This window comes from Lissotriton vulgaris, unplaced genomic scaffold (genome assembly GCF_964263255.1).
Source record: "Lissotriton vulgaris unplaced genomic scaffold, aLisVul1.2 SCAFFOLD_2868, whole genome shotgun sequence".
NCBI lineage: Eukaryota > Metazoa > Chordata > Amphibia > Caudata > Salamandridae > Lissotriton > Lissotriton vulgaris.
Genome location: NW_028252138.1, coordinates 146,674 through 168,048, shown reverse-complemented (window position 1 = coordinate 168,048; position 21,375 = coordinate 146,674). Strand labels below are relative to the sequence as shown.

At 46.4% G+C, this 21,375-nt stretch overlaps 1 protein-coding gene across 1 annotated transcript in view; it reads right to left on the bottom strand.

The window, feature by feature from the left end:
- Nucleotides 1-5,235: 5,235 nt before the first annotated feature.
- The window catches only part of LOC147662651 (dynein light chain Tctex-type protein 2B-like), a 41,913-nt gene continuing 25,773 nt past the window's right edge, over nt 5,236-21,375 (bottom strand). The window contains exon 5 of the mRNA XM_086951021.1: nt 5,236-5,763. Coding sequence (XP_086807147.1) covers nt 5,716-5,763 — 48 coding nt within the window. The 3' untranslated portion in view covers nt 5,236-5,715. The remainder of the gene's footprint in view (nt 5,764-21,375) is intronic.

Sequence of the window (21,375 nt, the reverse complement as noted above, 5' to 3'; positions counted from 1 at the left end):
TGCTGCTATAAATCTTGTTGTGTACCATGAAAATCTGCAACTGTTAGGTCTCTGCATGTATTCTGCACATGGTCCCTTTTAGTCAAAATCCATTTCATATTTAGGGTCTTTGTATTATACAGTTGAAGTCGTATTTAATGGTAAAATCCAATTTGCACTGACTTAGTTAGTATTGTATTTTAAAGGATTTGAGAAATTGGAACTCCAAATCATAATTAAAAAACAATGGAATTGGACATAGTTGCATAGTGATTTCACCAACATGCAGTTAGTAGATATGGATTTGTAGATAGGCGATGAAGGAAGTGGTACCCATATGTCTGTAGCTCTAATATTTTTTCATTTATTCATTGTAGTGTTGATCCAGAAACCTACTAATATTTACTACCACAGCACGACAATAATGTATACTGCTTGGAAGTATGGTTTTGGTTTATTTAGTTGACTCTCATTAGAACTGACATGTACGATGTATACATGGTAAATTAGCCTTTGTGTATTTTTGCCCAGAGAGGTGCTGTGCTAGACAGCACGCTTTGTCCTGAGGAGATCCTTGTAAATGGACTGAAGGGTCGAAACGTCGACATTTTTCGAGGGGATTGTCTGTCATTGAATTGCATTGCAAACAATAACCAGTGGATCCATTTTGGTCTGTTTCTTGGTCTTTACATCCCTGCGACACCCCACTGTACATATGTATCATTGTAAATATTGCACACCACTGCACGCTTGAGCACTGCGCTGTCTGCACATAATTTTATTCTGGCTATGTGCCGTATAACACATATTCTGGAGAATAAATGGAGTAAAGTGTTTCTTTGGAGAAATGGACATCAAAGGTGTCCTGTTACGTACAATCAATAGTGTCAGTAGGTGCCCTTTAACTCCCCATGAGTCAGGGGGGCTGTGCCTTCAGGGACAGAGGATAAAAGGATGCCAGTGGGTGACGTCACTGAAGGAAAGGGTACTGATGGAGAGGCGGAAAGAGGGAGACTGAACAACAGATGGAGCGAAAATGGAGCAGTTGAAACAGGAAAGGAAGTAGGAAGGGAAAAGAGCAGATGGAGAAGAGGTTTGAAGCACTCCCGAATAGGGTGTGTTAGGCAGTGGAAGGGGGCCGAGGAACAGCGTGTGAAGAAAGAAGGACAGAGAAAAGGCGATAGGAGAAGGGCCGGGTGATCAAAGGGAAGGAGAGAGGGAGAAGAGACTGGAACGAAGACGACAGGCAGACAGATGGAGGCAGGGAGTAGCAAGGAGTCATCATCTTTTTTTCCAGTTACGTTTTCCCCCTTTCTGCATTCCAGCACTTGTAGTTTTGAATTTGTGGTTGTAGGGGGCTACACGTTGCAGAATACAATGGAAAACAGGATCGATACGTTATTAATGGTTGACATAGAACCACTAGAAATCTCTTAGGACATGGGGGATGAAAAGAGAAGGGTCTCAAGGGTTGGGAGGTAGCTAGCAGGCAGGGAGAGGGAAGTTAAGGTAAGGAAAAGGGAGGGAAGCAGAGGCGAGAGAGAAAGGTTGTGGCTCTAGGTGGAGAAGGTGGGTGATGAGGTGAACAAAAGCATAAAAGGAGCAGAGGGAGAGTCAAGTGGATGGCAGTAGCTTGTCAGCATCCAGCAATCAAGCCAACATCCCACATCCTCACCTCACACAATAACAGGGAGGGCTTGACTTGGGTCCAAACGTGGGCATTGGGTGGCATCTTGTGTGGGCACCATCTTATACAACTGGGGTCCACAAGCCACAAAGATGTTGCACTCCAGATGGATAACCAAGTTACTGCCTTTGGGATCTTGCTGGTAGCACACAGTCAAGGCTTATTCTAGGAAGGGGGAGGTGTAACAAAATCGCACAAAATATGACAGTAAAAAACACACCATAACTTCATTGACCTGCCGTAGCATATACATGCAGAGTAGAGGTCCTCAAGCACCATGATCGCACCTCCAACACCCTCAAGTACACAGGTAATACAGAAGATGTCAATGGTGCTGAAAGCAGACATCTGGCCAGACCTTCTAAGTTGTGATCCAAGACCCGCAAGCATCCTTCAGTACCGCATGAGCTCTGACCTTAAGCATGTCAGTCACCTTCAAGGCAGCACCCACCGGTTCAGTTGCATCGAGAGTCTTGTGGAGAAAGTTCTTACAACTATTATGAACTGGTCTCAGGGGTTTATAAATCTCTTGCACACTTGTCTCAAAAGTTTCTAGATCTATTGTCCACTGGTTTTAAGGGTTTCTAGATCTCTTGTCCACTGGTCTCAAGGGTTTCTAGATCTTGTGTCCACTGGCCTCAAGGGTTTCTAGATCTCGTGTCCACTGGTCTAAAGGGTTTCTAGATCTCTTGTCCACTGGTCTCAAGGGTTTCTAGATCTCTTGTCCACTGGTCTCAAGGGTTTCTAGATCTCTTATCCACTTGTCCTAAGGATTTCTAGACGTGCTACCTATTGGTAACCCAAGTTTTTACCTCTATTAACCACTGGTGTCAGTGGTTCTTACATCTATAATGTACTCATCTAAACAGTTTCTAGAAATATTATGTTCTGGTCTCAAGGGTTTCTAGATCTGTTGTTGACTGGCCTCACTGGTTTCTAGCTCTATCATCTACTGGTCCACAGGGGTTTTTAGATCTCCACTGCTCTCAACGGCTTCTAGATTTAATATTTTCTGGCCTCAAGTGTACGTTTGCCAGGTTGTCTTGTTCAACATATGATCTAACATCATGACTGGAGGGTGAGTGAGGTTGGTAATACTTCCTTACTGGCGCACAGATGCATGGTTACTCACCTTTAACCAATTCCTAGTTTGAATGAAATCTAGCAATGTTTCAAGAAAAGCATTTAACACTAATTACTTTTTATCAAGTGGGACAGGTATCAGGAGTCCTGCAGTGGTGGCCTGAAAGCGGGAGGCCAGCATGTTGAACATGATCACCGAGCCCAGCAATGTAAAGGTTACCTTCTGTATTAACCTCTATCCAAACTCTTGTTTTAGAGAGCCAGCCCTCACACAGAGGGCCAGTTGCAATCAGTTCTGGCCAACAAGGTTCTTAATACTCACAATGTTGAATTTTTAACAGATGAATGATCGCTAGGGCACAAGGGACATTTGTTTTATCCTGGGCTAAGGCGAAGATCAATGGGGAACCTACATGAATCTGACCTCACCTGGGAATGTGAGAGGTGGGTGGCGAGTAGTGGAAAGGAGGATTTAGGTAATACAAAATGATGCCCCTCCCCTGCAGAATGTGACGAGAGACCCAGCGTCTCCCTGATCGCACAAATATTCATTAGTCATGGGGCTGAATAGGGGTCCCCTGAATAGTTGGGCCCCCCTACACTACAGGGGCCTGCTACGGAAAGCAGAGTGGCTACTCAGAGCGTTTAACTATTTCTTATTCCATGCCATTGCACACATTCTGCAAAGCATGCAATGGCATGGCTTAGAGAGTGAGAGGGCCCCCCACTAAAACCCTGGGGAGGGGGCCTCACACAGCAGGGGCCTCCTTACGCCCCTGTCCCCTACTTGAATCCCTAGTGTATTGTAGAAATGAATACGGTTCTGTGATTATTGTATTTAATTTTCTCCAATGCAGCAATTCTTTTGTCAGGGTTCCATGATGTGCCCTTTCCAACATTGGCCCACCCAAAAGCATTCTTTCTTGGGGATGGCAGTAGGACCAAGACCTGAGGTACAATAGTTTCCATTGGACACCGGGTATTTTCAGCGGGCGAGAGTGCCCAGGGCATAGGGACAGATTCTTCCAAGGCACAAGCAGCCTTTCCCCCCCTCCTGTAAGGAGCATGGGGAATTTGGAGGACAACCCACAATCTGACTCCGTAAAGACAAGGAAAGCACTCAAGGAACTGGCAAGGAAAGCACTCCAGGAACAGGCAAGGAAGGCACTCAAGGAACAGGCAAGGAAAGCACTCAAGGCATAAGGGATTGTTGCCTCATTTCTGCCCCAAAGAAAGAGGATATGATGGAAGACAATAAAAGGAAGACAGATGGAGGTAGACCAATAAAATATCTCAATACAAAACAGAGGCCCAGCTGGTGTCAGGCAGGTGTCATGGAATTTGGGGTGATATGGTATACAGCGTCCTGACAGCAAACAGTGGGGAACCAGAGAAAGTGTGTGTGCAACGCCCTGCTCCACACACGGGTCATAATTTGGCAGCCATAACATGCAAGTATTTCCTGAGCAGGTTTTGCACAACTTTTCTTCACAAGTGCCTCGGGTGCCTCATGTGAAGGAACGGGTACGCAAAAGGTTCACAAGCATTTCCATATTGGGATTTATGCCATAAAAAACTATTGCCAACGACCAGACTTCACACGAAGGCACCAAAGCGAAAACCTTCACTTTACTGTATTCTCAATGGGTCTTCACGAGGATCAGAGGAATACAACTTTGCACACATCTAATTTAGCACATGGCTCCCACCACTGGGAGGCTGGGTGCCTTATTGGAACCATTGACCCCTTTTGGACCTTCTGTGCTGAATGTGAACACTCAAGTCCACCACTCCCATTTTTTCCAGCTCCACTTTACCAATTACTCACAAGATCGAAAAGACAAGGTACTGGTGAGTGCTTAAGCACACTCGATGGGTCAACTCTCGCAAATGCTCTGCTGGCTTCATAATGAGATGGGTGATCACTTCTCTGGCTTGGAAGGGCGGGTGAAGTGCTCTGCTAACTACCACTCTCGACAGTGCAGCAAATGTGCCATCTGCCCTGGAGAAAGCAAGAAATTCAACGTCTAACAGGGGCTCACTGTCCACCTAGTTGATGGGGCAGCGGGACCCTCATTCGCATGAAAACCAGTGTCCAAGCACCTGCAGAACTAATTATAGCTACATCTGAGCCTACCACATTTACCAGCATGCTGTGACTCCGCCACAAAGTTGCCTTCCAGACCTGTTCCAATTAAACTGGGGCACACTGCCTGTTACAAATCTCTAATGATTGGGTTGATTTTCTTTGGGTACCACAACATGTACGTCATTGAAATCACCCTTCGGTGTGGGGTTAGCCATGGAGTCTAAGCATAAGGCTTCCATCACAACCCATCAAGAGGATTCTTTCAAGGCAAAGCTGGTTAGGTTCTTGCTGTAGAAATGCCATTTACATATATACATACATACATACCTTATGCATACACACATACATGCAAGAGTAAACTAACTCCCAGAGCATCACGAAGGGGGCTGCACATGTTGATGACTCCAAAGCTAAATTTACTAATTTGGTTTACGATACTTTCATTTTACAGACTTCAAACAGAACCATAATTCACCAAAAATGTACATGGATGCACGACTTGAGCAACTTACTGTCCAGATAAATATTTAATTACGCATCATTAGGTCATTTATCAGTCACAATACAAGAGCATTTAATAAATACATGTGCCAGAATTTTGAAAGGACGAGAAAAGGGAGAAAAAATACAAAGCATTTTTACACAAACCTCAGGAAACATTTACTAGAATTGTGTTGCTGTACAGTAAAACAACCTTTAACACTTTAAAAACGCTTCTATTTCTAAATTACAAATCTTGGCGATACAAGGCTGCTGGCCAAGCCTCTGCTTGAAAGTGCAAAATAAACATCTAGAATATAAATGTACGTATAAATATATAAATGTTTACACAAAAATAGGTCTGAAGCGTGGCCCCGTTGACATCAGGTGTTTTTCGTTAATAGAAGAAACAGCCAAACGCAGCAGCCACACAGAATAGACTGTCCTGTGGGGAGAGGAACAAACAAAATGAATTTCTATCAGGTTCCTACTTCACATACAAAATGTTTAGGTGATCACGTCAGCAAGTACTCCTAGAAGAGGAGTTGCCACTAGCTGGGTAAGTCTTTAAAGATTATCGCAAGCCCAGGGTTTTGGTTTTATCTGCCATAGGCTTGCCTGTCCTCCAGGTCCTTACTATCTCTATCACCATTAAGCAGATACCTCTCATTAATAATGTCCTTCACCAAGGGCACTCAAAGTGGTCTTTCCACAGCAGACTAATGGAACTTCTACAGGAACCCTCATCCAGGCTGGCCAGATCTTCCCTGTACATGAACTCCTAGATGAAGTATCCAGCAGTGGCGGCTATCAAGGAACGGGGGCGGTCAAAAACATGTACTTATCTGCAACCGCCGCCTCTCCTCAGCTTCGGTCCTGGAAGCAGGAAGCACACAGGCTCCCCTCAGCCAATCACAACGCTACAATTCAGCATTTTGATTGGTCTGAGTGCCGTGGTTCAGTGCTCCAACGGGGACTGGGAGCCTTGCATGTTCTCCACCAGGCTGTGTATTACAGTTTAGTGGGGAACATGCAAAGTGCGCATGACTGTTTGACCACCCTAGACGGCCGGCCAAACAGTCATAGGAACATGTGCAAACCACTCCCCCCCCCTGTGACCCCAGCCCGCCCTAACCTAGCCCCGTAGCGAAGAAAAGTTAAATGATAATAACAATGTTATTGCTCTGAGCCGGCCCTGGTCTCCAGTGTAGGATGCGGGATGGGGGCAGCTCTCGCTACAGGCTCGTGTAGTCACAGTCCATGTGATTCTGCACAAGTTCACTCAGGGGAATATATTGCACACTACTGAACAATCTGAACTGAAATTATGGGGAAACATTTAGGCAGAGATAAGAGGGAACCATCAGCAATGTGGTGAAGCTGCCTAAATGTTAGAAAGGTGATGATTGCATAAGGGATGTGGAGCCAGCAGTGAGAAGATGTCAGCAGGTGAGAAAGGGCTGGAAAAACAAATAAATGCCCGAGTCGAAAAGGAAAATGGATGGAAAAGTTGAAGGTAGATGGAGAGGGCCCACAGAACACCAAGAAAGAGGGAAAAAGAACAATCACTGAGAGGCTGGGCAACTTATTGGATTAAAGAAAAGCAATACAACTCCAACTGTTGTTGACAATTCTTTGCATGACATATGTGCTCTTGATTCTGATGTATACTACGTTGCAATAAGCATCGAAACTTTCGCATGTACACAGGCTTACGACGATCATAGGCTGGCCTCAGGGTCTATCTTTTGGAGGGATTAGGGGTTCTCCCTCTCCTGTCCGCACCGCCTCACTTACGCTAGACTTACTTCTACGCATACTTGATTGGCGCCATTCCTACCACACCTAAGAAACCCACCCCCTGTGTGTAATCACTGAGAGGAATAAGCTGAGGTTCAATGTTTCAACAGCTTTGAAGGATAAGAGGATACATTTCTGGGGACCATAAAAACTGAATATGGAAAAGCATGTCACAAAGGCGGTCTGATCCCATTTTGAGAGGGAAGAGACATCGAACACCAGGAGAAGAAGCATTTGGAGCAGAAGGCAGAGAGGGGAAAGAATTGAAGAGAAAGCACAGGGTGAAGGGAAGTGATGCAAGAAAGAGCAAACTGCTGGCGAAGACCTCATAGGATAACAAGAGCATTTGACAGAGGCGATGTGATCACAGAATGAGATAGAAGAGTCCAGAAACACCAGGGTTAGAAGCTGGAGAAGAAGACAGAGGGAAAAAGGGAAAAGAAAGGAAGAGGAGGCACTGGGTACAGGGGAGCGATGCAGGAAAGAGCAAGCTGTTGGTGAAGATCTCGTTGGATAGCAAGAGCATGGGACAGAGGCGATGTGATCACAGTATAAGTTGGAAGAGGTAAGTAACACCAGGGCTAGAAGCAATTGGAGAAGAAGGCAGAGAGGGAAAAGAAAGCACAGAGTGCAGGAGAGAGATGCAGGAAAGAAAAAGGTTGGTGAAGAACTCAATACCCAAATCACTGGGTAGTTTTTGGCCATGGTCTACAGCCTGTAGATATGGTCTACAGCCTGTAGATATGGTCTACAGCCTGTAGATATGGTCTACAGCCTGTAGATATGGTGCTCCCTCTCGCGCTCTTCCTCTGACATCATCATCTTTTGACTCTGTGCAAACTTCTCAACTTCACTTGAACGCCTTAAAATACTAACTGTTCTTGTAAAACCACCCTTTTGGAAAAAGTCTCGCCGCCACTGGGTCACGCTTGCGCTATACGTGACTGCCTATGAAATAAAAAAAAAATAAGAATACTGCAGGTGGTTGGCGTGGCATTTATAATTCTAGACAAATTGAAAAAATGCTACCTGCAGATTTGGTGGCAGAAGTGGTGATGGTCCCACCACTTCTGCCCAACATGTGAAAAATCACACATAAAAAGGTGCCCTCATCTTTGCAACTTCTGGCAAGGGCTGCCCTTGCCATTTGCGACGCAAATAACTATTTTACAAACTTCTACCCACGCTACCACCCGCTTCCTGCTCTGTACTGCACAGCGCTGTACAGAACTGCAGTGAGGTACAACCCATGACTCCTGTAATCTCTCTGGCAGAGGACAGTAAATATGAAACGAACAGGTCTGTCAACGCAGGGTGAGTACAGGAAGGATGGATGAAAAGAGCATGCGAGAGCAATAGCGAGATAGTCAAAAGACAGAAAAGTGCGTAACAGAGAAAAGGGGGAAAAAGGATAAGAAAAGAAGTGAAAGGAAGAAAAACAGGAAGGTGAGCGAGTCGAGGTAGTGGAGGGAGAGAAGGGACAGAGGAGAAAGAGACAAGGCATGGGCGAGTGGAGAAAAGAAGAAAGGGACCCTCAGAAGAAAGAAAGGCTGGAAAAGAGGAGGGAAGAACAAGTTACTTACCTTCGGTAACGCTTTTTCTGGTAGATACAATATCTGCCTACGGATTCCTCACCTTGTGAATATCCCCCTTGCTAGGAAGTAGCTCTCCCGCCTAGGGAGAGGACACCCCTGCGCACAACTGGAGAGGGACCAAAAGGTCTAGTTCAATGAACAAATATTGAGTAATTCGTATTGGCAACGGAAATGTTCAGCTTTCCAGATTTATTTAGGTTTCTTGATGGTGCATCATTGTTTGCAGAAAGTATCAGCAGTTATAATCCGAAACAGAGTACATGAATTAAGGCATGTTCATTATCACACGACCCAATGCATTTCGGGCAAAGCCCATCGTCAGGGGATTACTCTACAACAAAAAACAAAAATACCGGCTATAATCGCAGTGCTAAACAGTAACAAAACACAATGCTTATGCAGTGTACATGCAGCGTGGATCTGAACAGTAATAGATGAAAGTGATGTGACGTAGAGAAAAACGAAAGAAAAATTGTAGTGCCCAAGTGCTCCTAAGAAACAAATGATGAACGTGGTTCCCAGGGAATCGGTGTGGAAAAAGTCCGTGCAAATAGTGAATAGCTACAACCATGAAACATGCGTTTAAAGAAGCGATAGAGCGAGACACGCGGTGCTTGCCGAAACATAAGGAACGTAGCCGCGATGGTGAAAAGGATAGGAAAGTCCCCAACCAGGGTACTTACGGGTGTGATAACTACGCGAGGACTCCGCGGAGTTCCGTGAACGTTAACAACCAGGGGGAGGAGAATGAGAATGGAAATACTTGAGGTTGAACAGAGAAAAGGGACTGAACATCATGGAGGTTGAACAGAGAAAAAGGACTAAACGGCCCCAAAAGGTCAAAAAAAGGAAAGTATGAGCGCCATGTTATGAGGTGCAAAAAGAACCGTGGCTATAAGTAGTTGAGGTAAACAAGTGGAATGACAGAATCATGTAAGCAAAGCAAATGAGGGTGAAAAAGGTAAACATGATAATCAGATTATAAATAACAAAGGAATTCAATGCGATCATTGAGCCCCAAGGGGACCATCGTGGATAAATAACGGATCCAAAAGTTCTCTCGCTTGAGTAGATAGTTCTTATTGTTCAAGGTAATTGGAACTTGTTCCAATATTTGATATTTTAGTTGAGCCACTGAATGTCTGTTTTCCAAAAAATGGGTAGCCACAGTAGATTTTAGGTTCTCAGTGCGAATGTTGCTCTTATGTTCTAAGATCCTAGTGCGGATCTTCCTTTCCGTATGGCCGACATAGCATTTTCCACATGGGCATTTTAGAACATATATAACATTCTTGCTGTTACATGTGGCGTTCACTTTCAATTTTATGGGATTACCTTTCATGGGATGGTTAATCGAGTTACCCAGGATACAATTATTGCAATTGCTGCAATGATGACAGGGTTTTAGACCGGTGTAGGTGACGTTGGTCTTGGGTCCACTGGTTTGACTCAGGATTTCCTTGAGATTCTTTCCCCTGGTAAATGCAAAGATGGGGGGCTGCATGAACAACCCTTTGAAGTCGGGTTCCAATGTCAAGATAGACCAGTGTTTACGAATGATTTTTTGGAATTGTGTGGATGCTTTGGAAAATTTGGAAACTACCACCATACGGTCGGAGGGTGTCTTCTGTTTGGGTTGTAACAAAGAGGCTCTGGTGCATTTTTCACTCCTCTGGATGGCCATGTGTAGTATGGGAGTAGGGTATCCACGGGCTCGTAGGCGTTCCAAGACGGTTTGATTTGGGTTTTGCTCTCATCAGGTTTTGAAACTATTCTCTTTATTCGTAGTATCTGGGCATACGGTAGGTTGTTCTTTAGTCCCATGCGGTGGAAGCTCTGGTAATGTAGAGTCGAATTTCTGTCTGTAGGTTTTCGAAAAATGGTGGTGGACCAATCACCCAGTTCTCTGAGTATTTTGACGTCCAAATAATGGACGCACGATGTGCTGTAATCCCATGTAAATTGTATCCGTTGCGTGACTTGATTCCAGGTGTTGAGGAAGGTGTCAAGTGTTTCAGAAGTGCCTGCCCATAGCAGGAAAATGTCGTCAATGTAACGGAGGTATAACCGGCCGTGTTCTCGCCAGTTTTTTTGGCATAGGATATGAGTTTCTTCAAATATTCGCATGAAAATATTTGCGTAGCAAGGAGCCGCCGAATTTCCCATGGCCGTGCCGTTAAGTTGTAAAAACCATTTGTCAAAGATGGTGAAATAGCTGTGGTATAATGTAAATATGGTAAGTTCCATCAAGAACACTTTTAGGTCAGGATCAATATCTGATTGAGCTAGGGTTCTTTCAATAGCTTCTATCCCTCCATCATGAGGGATCGAAGTGTATAGGGAACTGACATCCACTGTACACATGATCAGATTGCGATCTTTGAGTTGGTTCATGACCGGTTCCAATTTCAGCAAAAAATCAGTGGTGTCCTTGACAAAAGAGTCTGCTGTTATAACAAATGGCTGTAGATATTTGTCCAGGAATTTACCCACGTTTTCATGGATGCTGCTTCTTATCGACACAATGGGCCGAAAAGGAGGATTGGTCGGGTGTTTGTGAAGTTTCGGTAACATATACAGTACCGGAGGTTTTGGATTGTTAGGTATGAGGTATCTCTTCGTTCTGTCATTAATGGTGCCATTTTCAAAGGCCCTATTGATGATAGTGATCAAGTCGTTGTTATACTCCCGGGTGGGATCCCCTGGAAGAACATCATAGGTATTGGAATCCCCAATGTGAGCTGTGACCTGTTGTTCATAAAAGGTGGTGTCCATGATCACGAGGGCACCTCCTTTGTCGGCATTTTGACAGATGATGTTAGGATTGTCAGCGATTTTTTGAAGTATATTTCTCTCCTTACGAGTGAGGTTCCCATGTTTAGCTGGTTGTAAGAAAGGAAGGTTCAATATTTCCTGTTTGACCAGGTTCTCAAAGGCGTCTTCACAAACACCCGACCAATCCTCCTTTTCGGCCCATTGTGTCGATAAGAAGCAGCATCCATGAAAACGTGGGTAAATTCCTGGACAAATATCTACAGCCATTTGTTATAACAGCAGACTCTTTTGTCAAGGACACCACTGATTTTTTGCTGAAATTGGAACCGGTCATGAACCAACTCAAAGATCGCAATCTGATCATGTGTACAGTGGATGTCAGTTCCCTATACACTTCGATCCCTCATGATGGAGGGATAGAAGCTATTGAAAGAACCCTAGCTCAATCAGATATTGATCCTGACCTAAAAGTGTTCTTGATGGAACTTACCATATTTACATTATACCACAGCTATTTCACCATCTTTGACAAATGGTTTTTACAACTTAACGGCACGGCCATGGGAAATTCGGCGGCTCCTTGCTACGCAAATATTTTCATGCGAATATTTGAAGAAACTCATATCCTATGCCAAAAAAACTGGCGAGAACACGGCCGGTTATACCTCCGTTACATTGACGACATTTTCCTGCTATGGGCAGGCACTTCTGAAACACTTGACACCTTCCTCAACACCTGGAATCAAGTCACGCAACGGATACAATTTACATGGGATTACAGCACATCGTGCGTCCATTATTTGGACGTCAAAATACTCAGAGAACTGGGTGATTGGTCCACCACCATTTTTCGAAAACCTACAGACAGAAATTCGACTCTACATTACCAGAGCTTCCACCGCATGGGACTAAAGAACAACCTACCGTATGCCCAGATACTACGAATAAAGAGAATAGTTTCAAAACCTGATGAGAGCAAAACCCAAATCAAACCGTCTTGGAACGCCTACGAGCCCGTGGATACCCTACTCCCATACTACACATGGCCATCCAGAGGAGTGAAAAATGCACCAGAGCCTCTTTGTTACAACCCAAACAGAAGACACCCTCCGACCGTATGGTGGTAGTTTCCAAATTTTCCAAAGCATCCACACAATTCCAAAAAATCATTCGTAAACACTGGTCTATCTTGACATTGGAACCCGACTTCAAAGGGTTGTTCATGCAGCCCCCCATCTTTGCATTTACCAGGGGAAAGAATCTCAAGGAAATCCTGAGTCAAACCAGTGGACCCAAGACCAACGTCACCTACACCGGTCTAAAACCCTGTCATCATTGCAGCAATTGCAATAATTGTATCCTGGGTAACTCGATTAACCATCCCATGAAAGGTAATCCCATAAAATTGAAAGTGAACGCCACATGTAACAGCAAGAATGTTATATATGTTCTAAAATGCCCATGTGGAAAATGCTATGTCGGCCATACGGAAAGGAAGATCCGCACTAGGATCTTAGAACATAAGAGCAACATTCGCACTGAGAACCTAAAATCTACTGTGGCTACCCATTTTTTGGAAAACAGACATTCAGTGGCTCAACTAAAATATCAAATATTGGAACAAGTTCCAATTACCTTGAACAATAAGAACTATCTACTCAAGCGAGAGAACTTTTGGATCCGTTATTTATCCACGATGGTCCCCTTGGGGCTCAATGATCGCATTGAATTCCTTTGTTATTTATAATCTGATTATCATGTTTACCTTTTTCACCCTCATTTGCTTTGCTTACATGATTCTGTCATTCCACTTGTTTACCTCAACTACTTATAGCCACGGTTCTTTTTGCACCTCATAACATGGCGCTCATACTTTCCTTTTTTTGACCTTTTGGGGCCGTTTAGTCCTTTTTCTCTGTTCAACCTCCATGATGTTCAGTCCCTTTTCTCTGTTCAACCTCAAGTATTTCCATTCTCATTCTCCTCCCCCTGGTTGTTAACGTTCACGGAACTCCGCGGAGTCCTCGCGTAGTTATCACACCCGTAAGTACCCTGGTTGGGGACTTTCCTATCCTTTTCACCATCGCGGCTACGTTCCTTATGTTTCGGCAAGCACCGCGTGTCTCGCTCTATCGCTTCATTAAACGCATGTTTCATGGTTGTAGCTATTCACTATTTGCACGGACTTTTTCCACACCGATTCCCTGGAACCACGTTCATCATTTGTTTCTTAGGAGCACTTGGGCACTACAAATTTTTTTCGTTTTTCTCTACGCCACATCACTTTCATCTATTACTGTTCAGATCCACGCTGCATGTACACTGCATAAGCATTGTGTTTTGTTACTGTTTAGCACTGCGATTATAGCCGGTATTTTTGTTTTTTGTTGTAGAGTAATCCCCTGACGATGGGCTTTGCCCGAAATGCATTTGGTCGTGTGATAATGAACACGCCTTAATTCATGTACTCTGTTTCGGATTATAACTGCTGATACTTTCTGCAAACAATGATGCACCATCAAGAAACCTAAATAAATCTGGAAAGCTGAACATTTCCGTTGCCAATACGAATTACTCAATATTTGTTCATTGAACTAGACCTTTTGGTCCCTCTCCAGTTGTGCGCAGGGGTGTCCTCTCCCTAGGCGGGAGAGCTACTTCCTAGTTTATTCACTTCACACTGCCTGGCCAGACAGTGTTTCCCCCAGCAGCACACAATAATTCATTACAACTCTTTCACCTGGTTTACCTTAGCTGTGCGAGCTCCCCATCATTTGTAAATATCCCCCTTGCGCCAGCAACATTCGGAATTTTTTTTCGTAGATTCGCGCCGACGTGGACTTGGACGTCATAGAGGCACGGCATCGCTCGCGACTCCGCTGACGTCACCGACGCCTATAATAGGCCCACGCCGGCATGATGACATCAGTTCCGCCCTTTTTTCCGTGCCTTCAAGGCACACGGACGGACCAATGACAGTAGAAATATACACAGTACAAATATCAAGGTAACACACACATTGTGAAGCAAATGCAATAAAACATTTGAAATAAACAACTCCTTGACAATAAAATAAAACATTAAAGAAACTCTGACCTAGAAGAGTGGACAAAGGGGAGGCGGGTGGGTCAGTGAGGAATCCACAGGCAGATATTGTATCTACCAGAAAAAGTGTTACCGAAGGTAAATAACTTGTTCTTCTGCTAGATACATCTGCCGTGTGGATTCCTCACCTTGTGAATAGAGTCCCACAGCAGTCCCCACTCCCGGAGGAGGGTGTCCACTCTTCTAGACCAGGAAATCCTGGAGAGCAGAGCATGCAAAATGACCGTCCCTCCTCACTTCGGAATCCAAGCAGTAATGCTTCGCGAAAGTGTGGAGGGAACACCAAGTAGCCGCCCTACAAATATCCTCTACAGGAACACCTCTAGCCAAAGCAGAGGTTGACGACTTAGCTCTAGTAGAATGAGCCCTTATACCCTCTGGAGGTTCCTTACCGGCCAAAGAGTAGCAGATCTTTATACAGAGGACGATCCATCTCGATAAAGTTCTTTTATGGACCGCTCTTCCTTTCTTGCAGCCAGCAAAACCAATGAAGAGCTGGTCATCCAACCGACAGTCTTTAGTTCTGTCCAGCTAAAAAGACACCGCCCTCTTGGGTCCAGACGGTGTAATCTCTCCTCCTCCTTGGAAGGGTGTGGGGGAGGATAAAAGGTAGGGAGGGTAACATATTGACCAAGGTGGGAAGGAGTCACCACCTTAGGCAGAAAAGCAGCCCTGGTCCTAAGAACCATTCGATCAGCATGAATGGACAAGAAAGGGGGCTTGGAACTAAGAGCTTGAAGCTCACTTACCCTCCTTGCCGAGGTAATTACAACGAGGAAAACTGTCTTAAGAGTCAAAAGCCTCATAGGACATTTATGAAGAGGCTCAAAGGGAGCACCCATCAGAAAGGTCAAAACAAGATTTAAGTCCCACTGAGGCACAATAAAAGGAGTAGGAGGGAACTTATTCGTGAGGCCCTTCAAAAACCTTAAAACCACAGGAGATTTAAAAAGAGATGGCTGGTCGGGCAAGCAGAGAAATGCCGACAGCGCTGAAAGATAACCCTTCACTGTGGCAACAGCAAGCCCCTGTTGCGCCAGAGATAGGTCAAACTGAAGAACATCAGATAAGTGGGCACTCAAAGGGTCTACAGATTTCTCCCCACACCAAGAGACAAATTTCGACCACCTATAAGAATAGATGGACTTAGTGGAGTCACGCCTGGCTGATAAGATGACATCCACCACGTCAGGCGGGAGAGAAAAAGAACTCAGGTTGCCCCGTTCAATCTCCAGGCATGAAGGTGTAAGGTCTGGAGGTGGGGGTGTAGAACCTGCCCCTCCATCTGGGAGAAGAGATCTGCCCTGAAAGGGAGACGGAGCGGCGGGTGAGAGGAGAGGTGGAGAAGGTCTGAGTACCACACCCTTCTTGGCCAATCCAGGGCAATCAATATGACTTGGGCCCGGTCTTGGCAAATTTTCCTCAGAACCCGAGGAATCAAAGGTATGGGAGGAAACGCGTAAAGGAGTCGTCTTTCCCAACTCAACTGAAACGCGTCCCCCAAGGCTCCTTGCATCGGAGACTGGAGACTGCAGAATAACGGGCAGTGAGCATTCTCTAGAGTGGCAAAAAGGTCCACCTGAGGAGGTCCCCACGTCCGAAAGACGTGACGAACCACCTCCGGATGAAGCCTCCACTTGTGGTCGGCAGAGAACTGCCGACTGAGACTGTCTGCACGAACGTTCTGAACTCCGGCCAGATGATTTGCCATCAGACAAATCTGATGGTCCTGAACCCAGGACCAGAGACGCAGAGCCTCTCTGCAGAGACACTGCGACCCCACTCCTCCCTGCTTGTTGATGTACCACATCGCGGTCGTGTTGTCCGTAAGGACCTGAACCGACTGACCGCGAAGGGAAGGGAGGAAGGCCTTGAGCGCCAGACGTATCGCCCGCAACTCTAGAAGGTTGATATGAAGCAACCTTTCCTCTGGAGACCAAAGCCCCTTGACCTCCAGATCCCCCAGATGAGCACCCCACCCTAGAGTGGATGCATCCGTTATTACCGTGGCCACCGATGGAGGAAGTTGAAAAGGCTTTCCTTGCGACAGATTGCCTTCCACGCTCCACCAAGACAGATCCACCGCAGCTTCTCTGGAGATCCTCACTGACTCCCTGAGATCTCCGTTGTGCTGATATCACTGCCTGCGGAGGCACCACTGGAGCGCCCTCATGTGCCAGCGTGCATGGTTGACCAATAGAATGCAAGAAGCCATCAGACCGAGCAGGCGAAGGACCTTCAGGACTGGAACAACCGCTCCATTGAAGAATAAATTAATAATTTACTGTATGTCGGGAATCCTTTGAGGAGGAGGGAATGCACGACATACAGTAGTGTCCAGTACCGCACCTATGAACAGGTTGCGCTGGGAGGGCACCAGGTGAGACTTGGGTACATTTATCGAAAAACCCAACCTGTGCAACAATTGAGTTGTCTCTTGCAGATGATAGAGCACCTTCTCTGGCGACTCCGCCTTGATCAGCCAGTCGTCCAGATACGGGAATATTGGAATCCCCGACCTCCTGAGATGAGCTGCCACCACTGCCATCACCTTGGTGAAGACTCGAGGCGCAGTAGTAAGACCAAACGGAAGGACCGCAAACTGGTAGTGCTGCGACCCAACCGTAAAACGGAGATACTTTCTGTGCGACTTCAAGATGGGAATATGAAAATACGCATCCTGCAAGTCGATCGACACCATCCAGTCCTCTTCCAGCAGCGCTTGAAGAACCTGTGCAAGGGTGAGCATCTTGAACTTTTCCTGTTTCAGGTAAAGGTTCAAGATCCTGAGATCCAGAATCGGCCGTAACCTGCCATCCTTCTTGGGGATCAGGAAATACCGGGAGTAGCACCCGACCCCTTTCCTGCTCCGGAACCACCTCTATCGCACCTTTCCTGAACAGTGCCAGGACTTCTTCCTGCAGGAGAAGCAGGTGGTCCTCCGAACAATAACCCTGGCAAGGAGGGTAATTTGGGGAGACTCCCGAAATGGAAGAGCATACCCATTCCCCACGAGATTGAGAACCCAAAGATCTGATGTTATCAATTCCCAATTCCGCAGGAAAAGGGTAAGCCGGCCCCCCACTGGGCCCACATGATCCGGAATGGCGGATCTAGGGCTGCTTTGCTGCGTTGGCAGGGGGCTGGGAAGGGGAAGTGGAGGAGGAGGAGGAGGCTTGATGGCCTCGAGAACAACCTCTTTGTCTGCCCCTATAAGACCTGTACAGCGTGTTTTGCTGCTGTTGTGGCTGCTGCTGCGTAATTTGTAGGATCGAAAGGAAGATCTGCTAAAACCTCTTGTACGCCTTCCAAAAGAGCCCCTGGTCTGAAGGCCCAATGACTTGGCTGTTGCTCTGCCTTCCTTAAAACGTTCTAAAGCAGCGTCTGCTTTCTTGCCAAACAAGCCAGAACCATCGAAAAGGAGATCCAACAATGTAGATTGGACATCTGCAGAAAACTCACTTGACTTCAGCCATGCAGCTCTCCTCGTAGCTACAGAAGAGCCCATGATCCTCGCCACAGAATCCGCCGTGTCTAACCCACTCTGAATCACCTGCCTTGCTGCAGCCTGATTATCAGAGATAACTTCCTGGAAGTCTTTTCTATCCTCCTCAGGTAATTTGGGTACCAACTGTTTAACAGTATCCATAAGGGCGTGAACATAACGACCCATCAGGCAGGTCGCATTTGTGGACTTAAGCGCCATACTAGCAGAGGAGAAAATCTTTTTAGCAGCCTGATCCTGCTTTCTCGACTCCTTTTCTGCCGGAACTTGAGGAAAAGCCCCTGATGATCGTCTGGAACAGGCAGCCTGTACCACCAAACTCTCAGGAAGAGGGTGAGTAGATAAAAATTCTGGGTCATCTGGAGCACTCCTGTACCTCCTGGCAACAGCTCTAGACACAGCTGGAGTTGATAAAGGTTTCTTCCAAACCTCTAAAATAGGATCCCTTAGGGCATCATTAAAGGGCAGCAATGGTTCAGTCACTGATGAAGGAGAGTGAAGAACCTATGTGAGTAGATTTGACTTGAACTCAGCAGTAGGTAAAGCAATGTTCGACAAATTTGCTGCTTTTTTAATTACAACATGGTAAGGAGCCACATCTTTAGAGGGTTTGTCCGATACTGAAACCAAATCCCACTCAGGGGACAGTTCAAGACCACTGGCCACCGAAAGATCCTCATAAGGATCATCAGGATCCTGTAAGCTCCCCTCCTCCAAATACTCCTCACGATAGCTCTCTTCTTCCATCAGCCTCTGGGCTTCACGCCTCGACCTGAGCTTCACCCTCGAAGCCGTCGGATCCACTGTCGACTCCACCGAAGTCGGAACCGGCGCCGAGCGAGGAAGACTTCCACGACGTCGTTCTGGATTCGGCATCAGAGATGATGGAACCGGCGTCGAAGGATTCGGAGTCAACAACTTTGGCGTCAATGGCTTCGGAGACGAAGGCCTCGCCGGTGTCGGAAGATGCCAATGCGGCGCCGGAGCCGGCATAAAGGGCGCAGGGGCATAGGTTTGGGGGACACCCAGTCCAAATGCCATCGGACCCGTGGGACCAACAGGCATCTCAGAGGGGTACATAGCCCTGGAGTAGATACCATACATCGCATTTAGAAAATGCAACAGATCCTGACCTGAAGCCGGGAAGGTTGGAAACGAACCCTCAGGTGGATCTCGAGGGCGCGGAGTCGATACGACGTCGACCTCCTCTTCAGGCTGGTGAACCGGAGTCGACAGACCTTCGGGCAACGGAGCCTCACCCCCTCCAACTATCTCCTCCTCACTTTCATCCTCCCGATCCGGAGAACGTGCTGGATCCGGAGATGGAACCGCTGTCTGCTTCGGCGAACCAGGTGAATTTGCATGCGACGCCGCACCTCCGGCGTCATGCTCTTCTGAAGCCGAATATATTTACAACAAGGGGTGGTGAGGGACAGAGTCTCTGAATTAAACAGAATACTCTCACCCAGTCAAGAGATCAGGGCTAGATCCAACACCGTTTTTTAGCTCACTGCACCATCCCAGTTTCAGAACCTGGCTGTATGCAAATTAGTCTGTTCCTGTCCCAGTGCATGATGGGAACAGGGCAAACCAAACTACAAAAGCCAATTCTTACACTGGGAAGGAAACAAGCTACCGGGGACCGGTTTCTGGCATTTCAGCCTCTTCGGCCCGGCTTGCTTGAATCCTGATGGTGCAATGAGCAAGGGACTCACATCTGAGTATACCCTTCCACGCTTAGGGTGGACAAAAATATTTACAACAAGGGGTGGTGAGGGACAGAGTCTCTGAATTAAACAGAATACTCTCACCCAGTCAAGAGATCAGGGCTAGATCCAACACCGTTTTTTAGCTCACTGCACCATCCCAGTTTCAGAACCTGGCTGTATGCAAATTAGTCTGTTCCTGTCCCAGTGCATGATGGGAACAGGGCAAACCAAACTACAAAAGCCAATTCTTACACTGGGAAGGAAACAAGCTACCGGGGACCGGTTTCTGGCATTTCAGCCTCTTCGGCCCGGCTTGCTTGAATCCTGATGGTGCAATGAGCAAGGGACTCACATCTGAGTATACCCTTCCACGCTTAGGGTGGACAAAAATATTTACAACAAGGGGTGGTGAGGGACAGAGTCTCTGAATTAAACAGAATACTCTCACCCAGTCAAGAGATCAGGGCTAGATCCAACACCGTTTTTTAGCTCACTGCACCATCCCAGTTTCAGAACCTGGCTGTATGCAAATTAGTCTGTTCCTGTCCCAGTGCATGATGGGAACAGGGCAAACCAAACTACAAAAGCCAATTCTTACACTGGGAAGGAAACAAGCTACCGGGGACCGGTTTCTGGCATTTCAGCCTCTTCGGCCCGGCTTGCTTGAATCCTGATGGTGCAATGAGCAAGGGACTCACATCTGAGTATACCCTTCCACGCTTAGGGTGGACAAAAATATTTACAACAAGGGGTGGCGAGGGACAGAGTCTCTGAATTAAACAGAATACTCTCACCCAGTCAAGAGATCAGGGCTAGATCCAACACCGTTTTTTAGCTCACTGCACCATCCCAGTTTCAGAACCTGGCTGTATGCAAATTAGTCTGTTCCTGTCCCAGTGCATGATGGGAACAGGGCAAACCAAACTACAAAAGCCAATTCTTACACTGGGAAGGAAACAAGCTACCGGGGACCGGTTTCTGGCATTTCAGCCTCTTCGGCCCGGCTTGCTTGAATCCTGATGGTGCAATGAGCAAGGGACTCACATCTGAGTATACCCTTCCACGCTTAGGGTGGACAAAAATATTTACAACAAGGGGTGGTGAGGGACAGAGTCTCTGAATTAAACAGAATACTCTCACCCAGTCAAGAGATCAGGGCTAGATCCAACACCGTTTTTTAGCTCACTGCACCATCCCAGTTTCAGAACCTGGCTGTATGCAAATTAGTCTGTTCCTGTCCCAGTGCATGATGGGAACAGGGCAAACCAAACTACAAAAGCCAATTCTTACACTGGGAAGGAAACAAGCTACCGGGGACCGGTTTCTGGCATTTCAGCCTCTTCGGCCCGGCTTGCTTGAATCCTGATGGTGCAATGAGCAAGGGACTCACATCTGAGTATACCCTTCCACGCTTAGGGTGGACAAAAATATTTACAACAAGGGGTGGTGAGGGACAGAGTCTCTGAATTAAACAGAATACTCTCACCCAGTCAAGAGATCAGGGCTAGATCCAACACCGTTTTTTAGCTCACTGCACCATCCCAGTTTCAGAACCTGGCTGTATGCAA